We start from the raw sequence: 14,386 nt of genomic DNA, 5'->3' as shown, positions 1-14,386 counted from the left end.
ACTTTAGTTATATTCTTACCATGTTTGGAATTTTGAATTATTTTCTTATGTAAAGGATTTCGATAAAATAATTTATTTCAATAGCTAGAAAGAAAACTGGAAATGGTTAACCTACTAATACGTTAATAAGAATGCTCTTTAAGTGCAGTACAGGGAAGATACTCGATGTGAAGTTATGATATTCTGCTCTGTGAAGTGGAGCAAGGACGCTGTGCTGCAAGTGGAATGAGGGATTTTAAGTGAATTTGGGAGAGGATTCTGAGCAGGGCTGTGGAAGAAGCCTCAGTGTCACGTGATGATCCAGAGCTGAGAGTAATTGCAGAAGTTTCCGTTCACTCTGAGGGGAGCTGGCTGCCTGTAGGGTTATAGGAGGTAACGTGTGAACAGCGAACTGGGTCAACCCAGCCTGCAAATAGCATGACACAACCCTTCAACTGATGATGGCTATTCGAGAATTGAAAGTCTGTCTCCTTGGGGTGAGTAAGATGCACCGAATTTATTTCCCGTTTGAGTTCTGTGTACTCTTTTAAAACAAAAGAAGTTTTTAAAAAGATGCCCGTTACTTCCCTTGGTGGTGTCTTGCTGCTGGGCTACAGACGGGATTTCTGTCTGTGCGTGTTGCTGTTTGGCGGTATCGACATCTCTGCCATTCCTCGCTGTTTCGAGTCTATCCACGGCCGCTTTTGTTTTGTTGGAGACTGAATTCTTCCAGACACTGAAGTTTCTCTCTCTCTCCGTTGGCCCCCGTCCTACAATTGCAGCGTCTGCTCTCGGGCGATTTGTTGGAATGCTGTCTCCAAGGAGGAATTCCACATCCACTGTTCCTGCAGCATGACAGCAGCTCGCCTTACCCCCTTCATGATTTCAAAAAAAACCCATCACTTTTAAGACAATTTAATACAATTCCCGGAGCGCAGGGGACACTCTGTATTTTTAACACAGACTTCCCCTTTTGCTCCGTTACCCAGCTCAGAAACTTGCTGCCAGTCCGAAATGGCAGTTGAGCTGCTAAAAGTGGAACTCTGCAGATCTCGATCCTGCAAACTCAGGAAAAATTAAAATCATTCGGGCTACTTTGCTGAGAGCGCAGGGAACTAATCCGCACTGAGGGAGTTCAGGGTACAACATGAGCCGTGAGAGGGTTTCTGACAGGTCCCTGTATTTCCAATGAGATTACGTTGTGAAGTCACTGCAAAATGTCTCTTTGCGAAGAAGACGAACTGTTTTAATTGCCTCTGTGTAGTTATTCCGTTTGACTTTGCTTTATGTTGCGTTTTGCCAATGTGACATTCACTGTGTAAAGAGACCCTTGTCCAGTTCCCCCATCCTTGTCTCAATATTCCTACAAATGTATATTCCCAGGCAGCTATCCAAATTCTTTTTGAAATGTTTGATCTTTGCTTCCACTGCACTGGTTGTACTACGTTTCAGGTCATTTCTACTCACTGGGTAACTATGAAGAAGTAGCAAAAACAGAATTGTTGGAGAAACTCAGCAACATTTGTGGAGAGAAAGCAGAGTTAACTGCTTCAGAGCTGGATACTCTCCCATTTCTGAAGAAGGGTCACTGGACTTGAAATGTTAGCCCTCCTTTCCCTGCTTGGAGCTGGCTGGAAAAATCAACATGAGCATATAGTATCCAGCTGCACTTACCGGTTCCCCAGCTGAATTGAACGACCATACACTGTCAAAGAACATTTGATATCATCAGTAATTCCTATTTTCTTACAAATTTAAACAGAAATGTCTTCAGCTGCTATCAATGCAGATCAACTGTGATCCATTGAGTTGAATGGTGGAATATGTTTGAAGGGCTGAATTTTTAAATGTTTAGGTCCTATGTTTCTATGTAATGCGGGCATGGTAAATAGCAGTTTTAAGAGAGGAACAAACCATGCTTTCCCCTTGGCAAAGGCATGGAAATGCGCTCCATCACACTCTCATGTTATTGTTGCTAATGAGCCACTTTGGCTGTGAGGTGACATTCCCTTGGACTTCAACAGTTCCACTTTCAAATCATTGTTAAGATGGCTGAGGGTGGTGATTCTCTCAGTTGCTTTCAGTCCTTCTTTTGGGAAGGCTCCTGTTCTGTTCTGTATGTATATGGCTACTGTTATTAAATCATTGCAGTCCCGCGGTGGTGCAGGTACACCCATAGTGCTGTTAGGGAGGGATTGCCTGGAGGGAGGAAGGATTTGACCAAGAGACATAGAAGAAAAGGTGTTACATTTCCAAGTGAGGGAGCCTGTGACTGGAGAAGAATTCACAAACACCTGCTGACTCTGTTTTTCTAGGTGGTAGGGTTCGTGGGTTTTAGAAGGTGCTATTGAAAGCATTGGTGAGTTATTTTTATTCATTCACAGGATGTGGGGGCTGCTGGCTGGGCCAGCATTATTGTTGAGTCCTAGCTCTCTTGAGAAGATGGCCTTCTTGACCTGCTGCCGTCCATTTGCCGCAGATAGAACTCCAATGTTATTAGAGAGAAAGCTCCTAGATATTGACCTAGCAACACTTAAGGAATGATGATATATTTCCAAATCAAAATGGCAAATGACTTGGAGACAAACTTGCAGGTGGCAGTGTTGTCATTGTATCAACTGCCCTTGTCCTTCCTGATGGTGGTGGTTATGGGTTTGCAGGGTGCTGTCTAAGGAGCCTTGGTGAATCTCTGCCGTGCATCTTGTAGATGGTAAACACTGCTGCTACTGTGATCATATTCAAGGAAAGGAAGTCAGTTGACAGGGTGCCAACCAAGCATGCTGCTTTATCCTGGATGATGCTGAGCTTCTTGTTGAAGGTGCATGCATCCACCTAAGTGGAGAATGTATTCCATCACTTCTTGTAGGTAGTGGGCAGGGACTGGGAATTAGAAGTGACTGAGCCCTATAGAATTCCTAGTCGCTGACCAGCTCTTGAAGCCATGGTATTTAGATGGTTGGTCCAGTTCAATTTCTGGTTAGTGGAAATCCATAGGATGTTGATCGTAGGGGATTCAGTTGTGGGCATGCCATTGAATCACAAGGTGGTATTTTGTATGAAGGAGATATAACAGTGAGCCAGTGAGCTTTAATGTTTAAATGGCTACATGACTCCTCTTTCTCCTTGGCACCAATCATGTGGGTGATATCATTGTGCATGATGTCACTTCAGTGTTAAACACAAATGTTGGACTCTATCCCTTCCAATGGCGATGTTGATAAATGATCTGAAGTGGCTGGGCCCTTTTCTCTGAACCAGTGAGCAATAGATCCTCAGCAAATGTACATAAAAAGTACTTCAGCTGTCATTTCATTAAATGTGCAATACACTCCTTAGACTACACATTATGACATGAAGTGACAATTTTCAAGTTTCTGTTTTGATATAAAGGAATGATTCTTTGAGGTGGGGTTGGGAGGGGTGCTGAAGATGGAAGAGTGGATCCAAGTCCGCAGATGAAGATTTCTCATCTGTGTACATCACTCCAGCATAGCATGGATTTGAGCTTTACAGTGCCCACCTTCAACTTTCAGCCTTTCCCTACACTTGTGGTTTCCTCAGCTTGAGGAAGTCATATAATTGATGAACTGGTGTTTTTGTCAACTTTGGAACAGCTGTGTTCTACAAAAATGTGCTCGCATGCAAATCAGTACGAGTTACAGTCCTACCTTTATCATGAATCTAGAAGATATGTCATTCAAGAATCTAGGTGTCTTCAGTTAGTGTTCATGAGAAATAAAAACCTGCGAAGCTATCTGTGTGTGGGTGTGTCTGTGTGTATGTGCATATGCTTGCATGTGTAAGTGATAGTGGCAAGCCTTTAGTAACCACTGTTATGATGCAACAACGGTTGAACTTACTTGTTCAAAGTAAGTGAATTTCTCCCTTACATTGGAGGAAGACCGGTTTTTGCAACATTCTTTCTCTTGGAAGAGTGACACAAGACCAAAGATTATCACTTCTGTGAAAATCGCTTCCAGGGTCTTCTCCGCAAAGGGAACTGCCTTCCACCTCTTGGCATGTACTGGTTGGGCTCATCTCACCAAAATATTTCCAAACAGAAACCAATGTGTTGCCAGTGCCAAATGTAGATGCCTTTTTAAGAAGTAGATGTTGAATATGTGGAACCTTTGTCCGGGAAATCTAACCATCCCTAACTTTCCTGCTGCAAGAATGTGACACTAATTGTGAGATCCAGGGAATGTGAGTGATGGCCCTTGACAAGCCCATTGTCTACCTGAAGTATAGAACCTGCTGTAGCAAAGGAGATGTTTCAGACTAAGACACTGTAGAAACAACAGATGCTGCAGACACCAGGCTGGAGAGTGGCAATGGCATAAGGGTAATATCAATGGCCCATTCGTTCAGAAAACTCTGACCAAATGCTCTGGAGACATATGTTCAAATTCCACCATAGCAGTTGGTGGAACTTAAAGCCAGTAAATAAAATCAAATTTTCCTCTTTAATGTTCCAGGAGAGAAATCCTTAGTGGTCCATCCTATATGTGAGTCTAGGTTAGAGTGGTGCTGGAAAAGCACAGCAGATCAGGCAGCATCCGAGGAGCAGGAAAATTCAACTTTCGGGCAAAAGCCCTTCATCAGGAATAAGCACGTCGATTATTCTGCTCCTCGGATGCTGCCTGACCTGCTGTGGTCTCCATTCCTAGGATGTACTTGCCATGCAAGGAATGCAGTGGAGGTTCACTAGGTTAATATTGGGGATGGCAGGACCATCTTCATGGGAGAGATTGGTTCAACTGGGCTAGAGTTTAGAAGGATGAGAAGTTATCCAATTGAAAGGTAAAGAAGTCTAACAGCATTGGACAGACTAGATATAAGGAGGATACTTTCCCTGGTTGGTCAGTATGGCACCAAGACACAATCTCAGCCTAACTGGCCATTTAAGACCATTTATGACTGACATGAGAAAAACTTTCTTCACTCAAATGTACTGAACCAGTGAATTCTTTACCACAGCATGCTGTCGATGCTGTGAATATATACAAGAAATAAATAGATCAATGTTTTCAATTTTAAAGGCTTTAGAGGGTATGAGGGGAAAGTGAGAATATTACATTGAGAAAGAGGATCAGCCATTGTCATGTTGAATGTTGGAGCAGGCCTGAAGGGCTGAATAGCCTGCTCCTGCTCCGAGACTCTCTGTTACTGTGTGTGGAGTTCTGAGTCCTTTATGTTCAAAGATATTCTAATACAAAGAAGAATGATTAAAGGGGCTTAGATACTTGTTGCCCTTTGTTTACGCACATACTCACACTCAGACATGATACTCATTTTGACTCATGAATCATAAGAAAACAAATTGATGACTCACTGTAAAGGTTATCCCACCGTGGGTTTATGGTTTATCTATACTCTCAGTTGTGGATTTAAAGCATGCACAGAATTAAAATCATTACAGAGCTAATATGTTGAGAAAGCAAATGCTAAAAATAAATAGTAAAGAGAAACAAACTGCTTTGTTATGGTATAGCATGTCAATCAATGCTTCAGTATTATCTGACATGAGAATGTACAAATGTATATCCAGGAAGCTTCGTCTTGCAGTGATCTGGATAGACTAGCTCCTGTTAATTCTGGATTCTCCTTTCAATACTTATTCATGATCTTCTCTGAGGGAACAGCAATAAAATGTCTTCAGTGAGTTTATGCACCCTTTTTTCAGGGGTTAAACCTGGGATTAACAGGCCATTTTGCTGAAACCACAGAGTTTGACCCTGCACTGAAAGTCTCCATCTTTGCTTAGCTTTCTTTAAGTTTCCAGTATGTGAAGCCCCTTATAGCCAAACTTGGAGGCAAAGATGTTCAAAGTTAATAAGACAGTTGTTGGGTGCCACTTTGAAGAGGCAGGTGTACAGAATATACTCTGGATGGAAGACCTCAATGCCCATCACCAATAGTGGCTCAATGCCATTAGTACCGGCTAAACTGGATGAACCCCAAAGGATATCATTGCTCGACTATTTATTTGACCACACCCTCACCAATCTACCAGTCACATATGCATTTTTCCACAACAGTTTTGGTAGGAGTGACCACTACCTTTATGGATTCCTTGTGGAAGCAAAATCCTGTCTTCAAATTGTGGATACCTTCCACCAGGTTGTGTGGTATTACCATGCTAATTGAAATGGAAATAGCAATTCAAAACTGGCATCCATCGGTGTCTGGCCATCAGCAGCAGCAGGATTGTACTCAACTTGCAACCTCATGGTCTGGCATATACCCCACTCTACTATTACCATCAAGCCAGGAGATCAGTGCGGGCTCAATGAAGGGTGCAGGTGGGCAGGCCAGAGAAAAATGAGGCATACTTTAAAATGAAGAGACAACTTGGTGAGGCCAGACAGCAGATGCAGTATAGAGAAAACTAAGCAATTCCACAACACTAGATCAGATCTGAGCCCTGGAGTCTGCCACATCTGGTTGTGACTGGTGGACAAGTGAACAACTAAAACAAGATAAATGTTTTACAGGCATCCATACCCAAAGTGATCACAGCACATCAGTGCAAAAGACACGGCTGATGCATTTGTGTCTACTTTCAGCCAGAAGTGCTGAGTGGATGAACCATCTTTTCCTTTCACTACATTATGCAGCAGTTGTCTAGCCTTAACTAATTTAAGTCACTCCACGTGGTATCAAGAAACAGTTGGAAATGCTGAATACTGCAAAAGCTATGGGCCCTGACAACATTCCAGCAATAGTATTGAAGTCTTGTTCCCCAGAACTTGCTGCACCCCTTAACCAAGCTATTCCAGTGCAGCTACAACACTGGCATCTACCTAACAATGTGAAGATTGCCCAGGTATGTCCTGCATATGAAAAGAAGGATGAAGCCAGCTGGGTCAAACAGTAAAGTGATGAAAGGGGTCGTTTACAGAACCAACAAAAGATCCTGTTTAAAAATTAGGGGTCACCCATTTAAAACAGAAATGAGGAGAAATGTTTTCTCTCTCAAATTTGAGCTCTCTTCCTCAAAAAGCAATAGATGCAGAATATTTTTAAGGCACCGGTAGATAGATTCTTTATAAACAAAGGGGTGAAAGGCTTTTGGGAATACTCTGGCTTGTGGATTTGGGTTAAAATCAGATTAGTCAGGATCTTATTGAATGGCAGAGCAGGCTTAAAGGACTGACTGATGTTCCTCCTGCTCCTAATTTATATATTCATATGGCTACTTTACACACTGATACTCCGTTTGGATTCTAGCTGGACCACTCAGTTCCTGACCTTATTACAGTCTTAGTTTAAATATGAACAAATGAGCTGAATTCTAGAGGTGAGGTGAGGTGAGAGTGACAGCCCTTGACATCAAATCCGCATTTGACCGAGTGTGGTCTCAAGGAGTATGTTATCTATCCTTCACTGTCACTATATTAACATCCTGGAATTCCCTCCCTGAAGGCATTGTGGGTCGAGCTACATCCCATAGGCTAGAGTGGTTCAAGAAGGCAGGTCATTAGCATCTTCTGAAGGGCAGCTAGGGATGGGCAGTACATGCTGACTTGATCCTATAAATGGACACAAAACATTTAGAAATGAGGCTCCATCTTATCTAATTTGGACAATTTCCAAGGACGAGCAGAATACCAATATTTTCTTTTTTCCCCTCTTGTTGTTTCTTTCCAATAGCATTTGTTTAGTTACAACTCAGCAAGTTTGATTTTAGTAGACTGTAAAGCAAGTATTGCTTCCATCAGCACTGCTCTATGTACTCTGAGACATGTGAATTGAAAGTTAGGATAAATATTATGTCAGCTTGTTTCTCCTGCTTCTCTTCCTGGCTTCCTGCTCCTCTACTGTGTTGTATGAGGACTCATTACATTGTTTACTGTTGAAATTTATTCTTTTCCCAGCATGTGCAATCCTTTGCTCCTCTTAGTCTTTCCTGAATTGTTTGTGTTGAATAGTAGAGATGTCACATAGTGCCCAGTTTGTAATTGATCTCCTATTACCAATGCTGAGAAAGCAATCTCCATTGAAAGGCAGCAGGAAGGCCAATGCGGGAGGCTAATGGTCAAGTTCTAAAAGGGAAACAGCAACTTAGGACCTGGCATTATGTGAGGGAATAATTGAATGAATGGCTTTAAGACATTCATTGGTAAGGGGATCAACAGTAGCAGGGGGAGGAGGAGGAGGCAGGATAATTGGATTAAGAAGTACATCAGAGTCGAGAATGTGGTGCTGGAAAAGAACAGTAGGTCATGCAGCATCTGAGGAGTATGAGAATCGACGTTTCAGGCATAAGCCTTTCATCAGGAATGAGGCTTGAGGGCCGGGGGCACTGAGAGATAAATGGGAGGGATGTAGGGTTGGGGGGAAGATAGCTGAGAATGCGATAGGTAGATGAAGGTGGGGGAGAAGATGATAGGGATAGATGAGAAAGGTGATGGACAGGTCAAGAGGGTAGTACTGAGTTGGAGGCTTGGAACTGGGATAATGTGGGGGAGGGGAAATGAGGAAACTGATTAAATCTCGTGTAGTTGCAGGTCCCAAGGCGGAATATGAGGTGTTCTTCCTCTAGGCGTCGGGTGGTAAGGGTTTGGCAATGGAGGAGGCGCAGGATCTGCATGTCCTTGGCGGAGTGTGTGTTCAGCCAGGGGTGATGGGGTTGGTTGGTGCAGGTGTCCCAGAGATGTTCTCTGAAACGATCCGCAAGTTCCCAGTGTAGAGGAGACCACATCGGGTGCAATGGATACTGTAGATGACATTGGCGGAGGTACAGGTAAATTTTTGTCGGATATGGAAGGATCCTTTGGCGCCTTGGATGGAGATGAGGGGGGGAGGTATGAGTGCAGGTTTTTCACTTGCTGCTGTGTCGGGGAAGATGCTGGGAGTAGTGTGTGGGCTGATGGGGGCGCGTGGATCTGATGAGGGAGACGCAGAGGGAATGGTCTCTTGAATGCTGATGTGGGTGGGGAGGGAAATATATCTCTGGGGGTCCGTGATATATTTCCCTCCCCACCCCTATAAGTCTCTCTATCGTTCGATCCACACAACCTATCCAGCCCACATCCCATTCCCAGTAACTTCCCTTGCCACCGCAGGAAGTGCAAAACCTATGCCCACATCTCCCCTCTCATCTCCATCAAAGGCCCTAAAGGATCCTTCCACATCTGACAGCAATTTACTCAAACCACCGCCAATGTCATCTCCTATATCTGTTGCACCCGATGTGGTCTCCTCTTCATCAGGGAGACAAGGCACCAACTTGCTGATTGTTTCAGAGAACATCTCTGGGACACCCGCACCTACCAACCCCGCCGTCCCATGGCTGAACACTTCAACTTCCCCTCCCTCTCTACTAAAGACATGCAGATTCTGGGCCTCCTCCATTGCCAAACCCTTAGCACCTGGTGCCTGGAGAAAGAACACCACATATTCTGCCTTGGGACCCTGCAACCACATGGGATCAATGTGGATTTCACTAGTTTCCTCATTTCCCTTCCCCCCGCGCCCCCAACATTATCCCAGTCCCAAGCTTCCAACTCGGCACTGCCCTCTTGACCTGTCCATCACCTTTCCCATCTATCCGCTCCACCTTCCTCTCTGACCTATCACCTTCTCCCTCACCTTCACCTACCTATTGCATTCTCAGTTACCTTTCCCCCAACCCTACGCCCCTCCCATTTATCTCTCAGTTCCCCGACCCACAATCTCATCCTTGATAAAGGGCTTTTGCCCGAAACATCTATTCCCCCTGCTCCCCGGATGCTGCCTGACCTGCTGTGCTTTTCCAGCACCACACTCTTGACTCTGATTTCCAGCATCTGCAGTCCTCACTTTCTCCTGAAGAAGCATATCAGCCATGATTGAATGGTGGAGCAGAACTGATGGGCCGAATGACTAATTCTGCTCCTGTATCTTATGGTTTTACAGTCTATATAAAGGTGGCAGATAGGGTTAAGAATGTACCAAATAAAACATACAGACTCTTGGCTTTTATAAATGAGGCCTTCGAGCATCTTTGATCATTTTTTTAAGGAAGATTTGGAGAGGGTACAGAAAAGACTGACAGGATAGGGCCCACGGTTGAGGAACTTCAGCTCTGTGGGTGGAAGCTTCTTGGATAGGGAAGATGAAGAGGACCTTTGTTCGAAGTGTGGAAAACCATACAGGGTCTGGACAAAGTAGGTGAGAAAACAATTGCTATTGGCAGGCAGAAGGATTGAGAACCAGAAGGCACAGATTTAAGGTGATGACCAGAAGAAGCCATGATGACATGAGGGAAACGCTTCTAGACTTGGAGTGGTTAGGATATGGAATATATTGTCTGAGAACATGGTGGAGACAAGTTCAATCTAGCCCTTCAAAAGAGAATTAGATAATGTTTCCGAAGAGAAGTCAGGAAAATGAGTGAAATGAGTTGGGTTGCTGAGAGTTGGCTTATAAATGATATACTATAAACATCGCAATTGACAATGTTGCCATCCCATCATTAGCCTCATGCCATTCAGCCTGGCTACCTTAGTGTGTGTGTGTGTGTGTGTGTGTCTTTCACTTCACCAAATACTACTATTCTATGAATACTAGTAAAACATGAAGGCTGTAATTCTGCTTCAAAGAAGCCACTCATTGGCAAGTTCCCGAAAATATATACATTTCTTTTAAATGCAAACTGTGCAGAAAGCAGCCACAAATTTCGAAATGACGATGAGATGCCGAAATTGGTAGTAAGCCAAATTCAGGATATTTCCTGTTCACTTACATTTATTATTTTTTCAGCTGGATTCTCAGTTTTGCTCTTTCTGTCTACGATGGTCAGTCTGTGACAGTGCATTTTTAAAAATTGTAATGGGTTGCTGTGCCCGAGTTCTATTTTGAGAGAGAGCTGTTGCTACCTCCATGCTACTTTTCATCCTTAAAAGAATTGACAGACACAAAACACTTTCGGCACTTTGCAAAGCTTTGTAGTAAATCAGTCATGTTGAGGAAAAAAGGTATACATTATATTCGCAGAATGTCATTTTCAAAACCAGTCATTGCAATTTCAGTCCTGGTCATTCTGAAAGAAAGCCAAGTGCTTACTTTTAAGGAACAGACTGAAATTGAAATGGAATGGCATTGCTCAGCTGTTCTTGGTTCAAATCGTATTGTCCCTTTGGAAGTACCTGAGTTCAACGTGGCTTAGACAAGGACAAAGATATGGATCAACAACAAAAGCCTTAGAAATATGGACTTTTTCCATATTTGGGAATCTCCTCTTGATGGAGGCAATGGTGAATTTCATTGTCAATGTATCTCTCTGATGTGCCAGTTCAGTCTTTTGACTGACTGAGGGAAAGACCAGAATCTCAAACTTAAGGATGGTTTCTGAAGCAACAGTGATCTTCAAGCTCAGATGTACTCAACATAACCATCATCTCCAAAGCCAACCTATGCTGCCTTGAGCTACGAATCACTCAAAACCTGTTCAATAGAGCAGGACAGTCAACCATATGACTCTAGACTCCTGAATCAATTGCTTCATTCAGAATTCATTGAGATGTCCAGGATGACAGCAGAAACATTTGACAGATATCCTCAGTGCATTCCTGAAGAGGTCAAACATATCCAGCTATGTATGGGAGTCCCTAGCATGCGAAGAAACAAAATAGAGAAGTGTCATTCAGGAAAGCACTGATCACATTGAGAGAATTGAACGGGAACATCGAGGTGGACCTCCAAATGACCCATCTAGCCATCCTGTGGAGCATCATTTGCCCCACAGATGATAGAGTCCGTATATGGTTCATTCTGAAGTACAGTTGAAGAGGCCGGACATCTGAAAGAAAACTGACAATCATTCGGATGCAAAATGAACAGGTGGCTGAAACATTGTCACCACTTTTATGCTGTTGTCTAGTTTTAGAATCACTCTTGCCATTCTCTGCAGTGTGATCTTTACGTTCGGATCTGATGGTTGTCTATATAGGTGTCGAGGGCACTTCTGCTGAGTGCTACTGACTGTAGCCCTGACCTATGATTCAGCCGTGTTTGGAAATACATGTAATATATTCTAATAATTAATACAATGTCTTGAGACTGTTCATCTTACAGAAATAGTTCATAAAAATCTTCATGTCTTTGTGGAGTTATTGAAGTTGTAATTTCATTTTGAAAATCCACCTGCACTTCAATAAGGAGGGCATGCCAGGAGCAGCACTGGGAATTCCTGAAAATAAAGTGCCAATCTGATGAAGCTACAAAACTGGTGACTTGTACGCCAAACAGCATCAGCAGCAAGTGCTGGACGAGTTTAGAAATTCCATAACCAGCAAATCGGTCTTGCTATGTCCAGTCGTGAATGGTGGTGGGCGGTTCAATAACTCACTGGAAGAGGAGGCCTCACAAATTTCCCATTCCTCAATGATTGGGGAGTCCATCACATCAGTGCAAAAGATAAGCCTGAAGCATTTGCATCCATCTTCAGCCAGAAGTGCCGAATCGATGATCAATCTTGGCCTCCTCAAGTGGTCCCCACCATCACAGATGACAGTCTTCAGGCAATATTTTTCACTCCGTGTGCTGTCAAAGAATGAGGCACTGGACACTGCACAGGCTGTGAGCCCTGACAATGTCTGGTCATAGCACTGAAGACTTTCACTCCAGAACATAGTATGTCCCTAGACAAGCTGTTCCAGAATAGCTACAACCCTGGCATCTACCCAACAATGTGAAAAATTGCCCAGTTATGTTCTGCTCACAAAGAAAGAGAGGCTACATCCAACTTGACCCAATATGGCTACTTTCAATGAGCATCCAAGTTCTTTTCTTTATTTGTTCACAGGATATGTGTGTCACTGGCTAGGCTAGCCTTTATTATCTATCTCTAACTGACCTGGAGAAGGTGGTGCTGAGCTGCCTTCTTGAAGTACTTCGGTCCAAGTCAGGATGGTGCTTGACTTGCAGATAGTAGTGTACCCACATGTCTGCTGTCCTTAGCCTTCTCGGTCCCAGGTTTAGAAGGTGCTGTTAGAGGAGCCATAGTGAGTTGCTGCAGTGCACCTTGTACATTGTGTGCACTGGACAGACTTATTTCTTTATATTTTTGATTGTGGGATGAAATGGGAAAAGAACTGATTTAAGAAACTGAGAATTATTGAAGAACTACTGTGCTTTTTAAAAACAAGCAATCTAACATACTTTGGAAGTGTTGTTTACACAGTTACTTGTACAAGCAGTGGGGGAGACTAGTTTGTAGATGAGCTGGAATTAAAGGGTTTATAAGAATGAAGGTTTGACTGACAACATAAAGTTTCAACTTTGATCTCCAGCATCTGCAGACCTCACTTTCTCCAAGCAGTGGGGGAGACTAGTTTGTAGATGAGCTGGAATTAAAGGGTTTATAAGAATGAAGGTTTGACTGACAACAAGTAGCTATTTGGTTTGTGGACGAGTGACCAGTTGTCAATGACAAAGGCCTTCTGTCTGCCAATAAGTATTGGCTCCTAGGTAGCTGATCAACTTGGGGTGGGAATATTTTCGGAAAAACCATCAGAAGCAAAAGGAGCTGCTTGTGCTCTGCAGTAAAATGCAGCCTGAAGAGAGCCAAATCATTTCTCCTTTCTAGTTGCTGTAAGCTGTGAACTTTAACTGATTAAAGTCAAAGACCGTGTATAACTATGGACCAGCTATTCTGTGCTTTCTGGAAGCAAGTGCAAGTAAACCCTGTGAACAGGGAGCTGTATTCCCAGTCTTTCCCTCCATCCATCAGACCATTTTTTTTCCATCTGTATATGTGCAGGAAGTGGAGTATATACAGCCTAAACTTATATATTCACAGGATTCTTTATTTATTAATTAATCATAATTATTTATCTGTAGTTACAATTTATACGCTTGTTATAGTACTAATAATTCGCATAAAGTACAGGAACCTGGTCTGTGCTTTCAGTCACTCTGAGTCTGAAAGGATGGTAATTTGAGGAGCTCTGTGTACTTTTTCAACTCTTTTATGATTATGACGACTCCAAGAATAATAGGGCTTGATTTCCAGTGCGTCATCCCAGTGAGGTTTGAAAACACTCCTGCCACTGTGCATTGATGAATAAGAGGGGGATGGGGTGCTGGTTAAGTGGGCTTATAGTGTCAAGCTTTTTCAGTGTAGGAGCTGAACCCATCCAGGCAAGTCGAGAGAATTCCAATAAGCACCTGAATTGTGCCTTGTAGACACCGAACAGTCTCATGTCACCAAGAAAAGACATACAGTGTTAGCTCATCTCAGCTGATGTGTCACATTTAGCTTCAGTAGAGGGGAGGGGAATAAAGAATGAGGAGCGCAAGCAAGAAAAATGTTTGATTATTCCATAATCATTTCTACCAGACTGAGAGCAACTCACTTAATATAAACGAGGTTTGGAGTTTGACCTGTCTAGTTTGATTGCTTCATCTAGAAGCAAACTTT

The 14,386-nt window shown here is 43.1% G+C and overlaps 1 protein-coding gene across 2 annotated transcripts in view; it reads left to right on the top strand.

Annotated features, from left to right (window-relative positions):
* The first annotated feature begins 206 nt into the window (after nt 1-206).
* Nucleotides 207-14,386, top strand: part of rab31 (RAB31, member RAS oncogene family) — a 79,289-nt gene continuing 65,109 nt past the window's right edge. The window contains exon 1 of one of the 2 annotated variants that reach the window (XM_043687759.1): nt 207-476. In XM_043687759.1, the coding sequence (XP_043543694.1) occupies nt 438-476 (39 nt within the window). In that variant the 5' untranslated portion in view covers nt 207-437. The remainder of the gene's footprint in view (nt 477-14,386) is intronic. The other variant, XM_043687758.1, reaches the window with a different exon arrangement.

Source organism: Chiloscyllium plagiosum, chromosome 4 (genome assembly GCF_004010195.1).
Source record: "Chiloscyllium plagiosum isolate BGI_BamShark_2017 chromosome 4, ASM401019v2, whole genome shotgun sequence".
Lineage (NCBI taxonomy): Eukaryota > Metazoa > Chordata > Chondrichthyes > Orectolobiformes > Hemiscylliidae > Chiloscyllium > Chiloscyllium plagiosum.
Note: the sequence above shows the minus strand (reverse complement) of the source record. Positions and strands in the feature narration are given on the sequence as shown.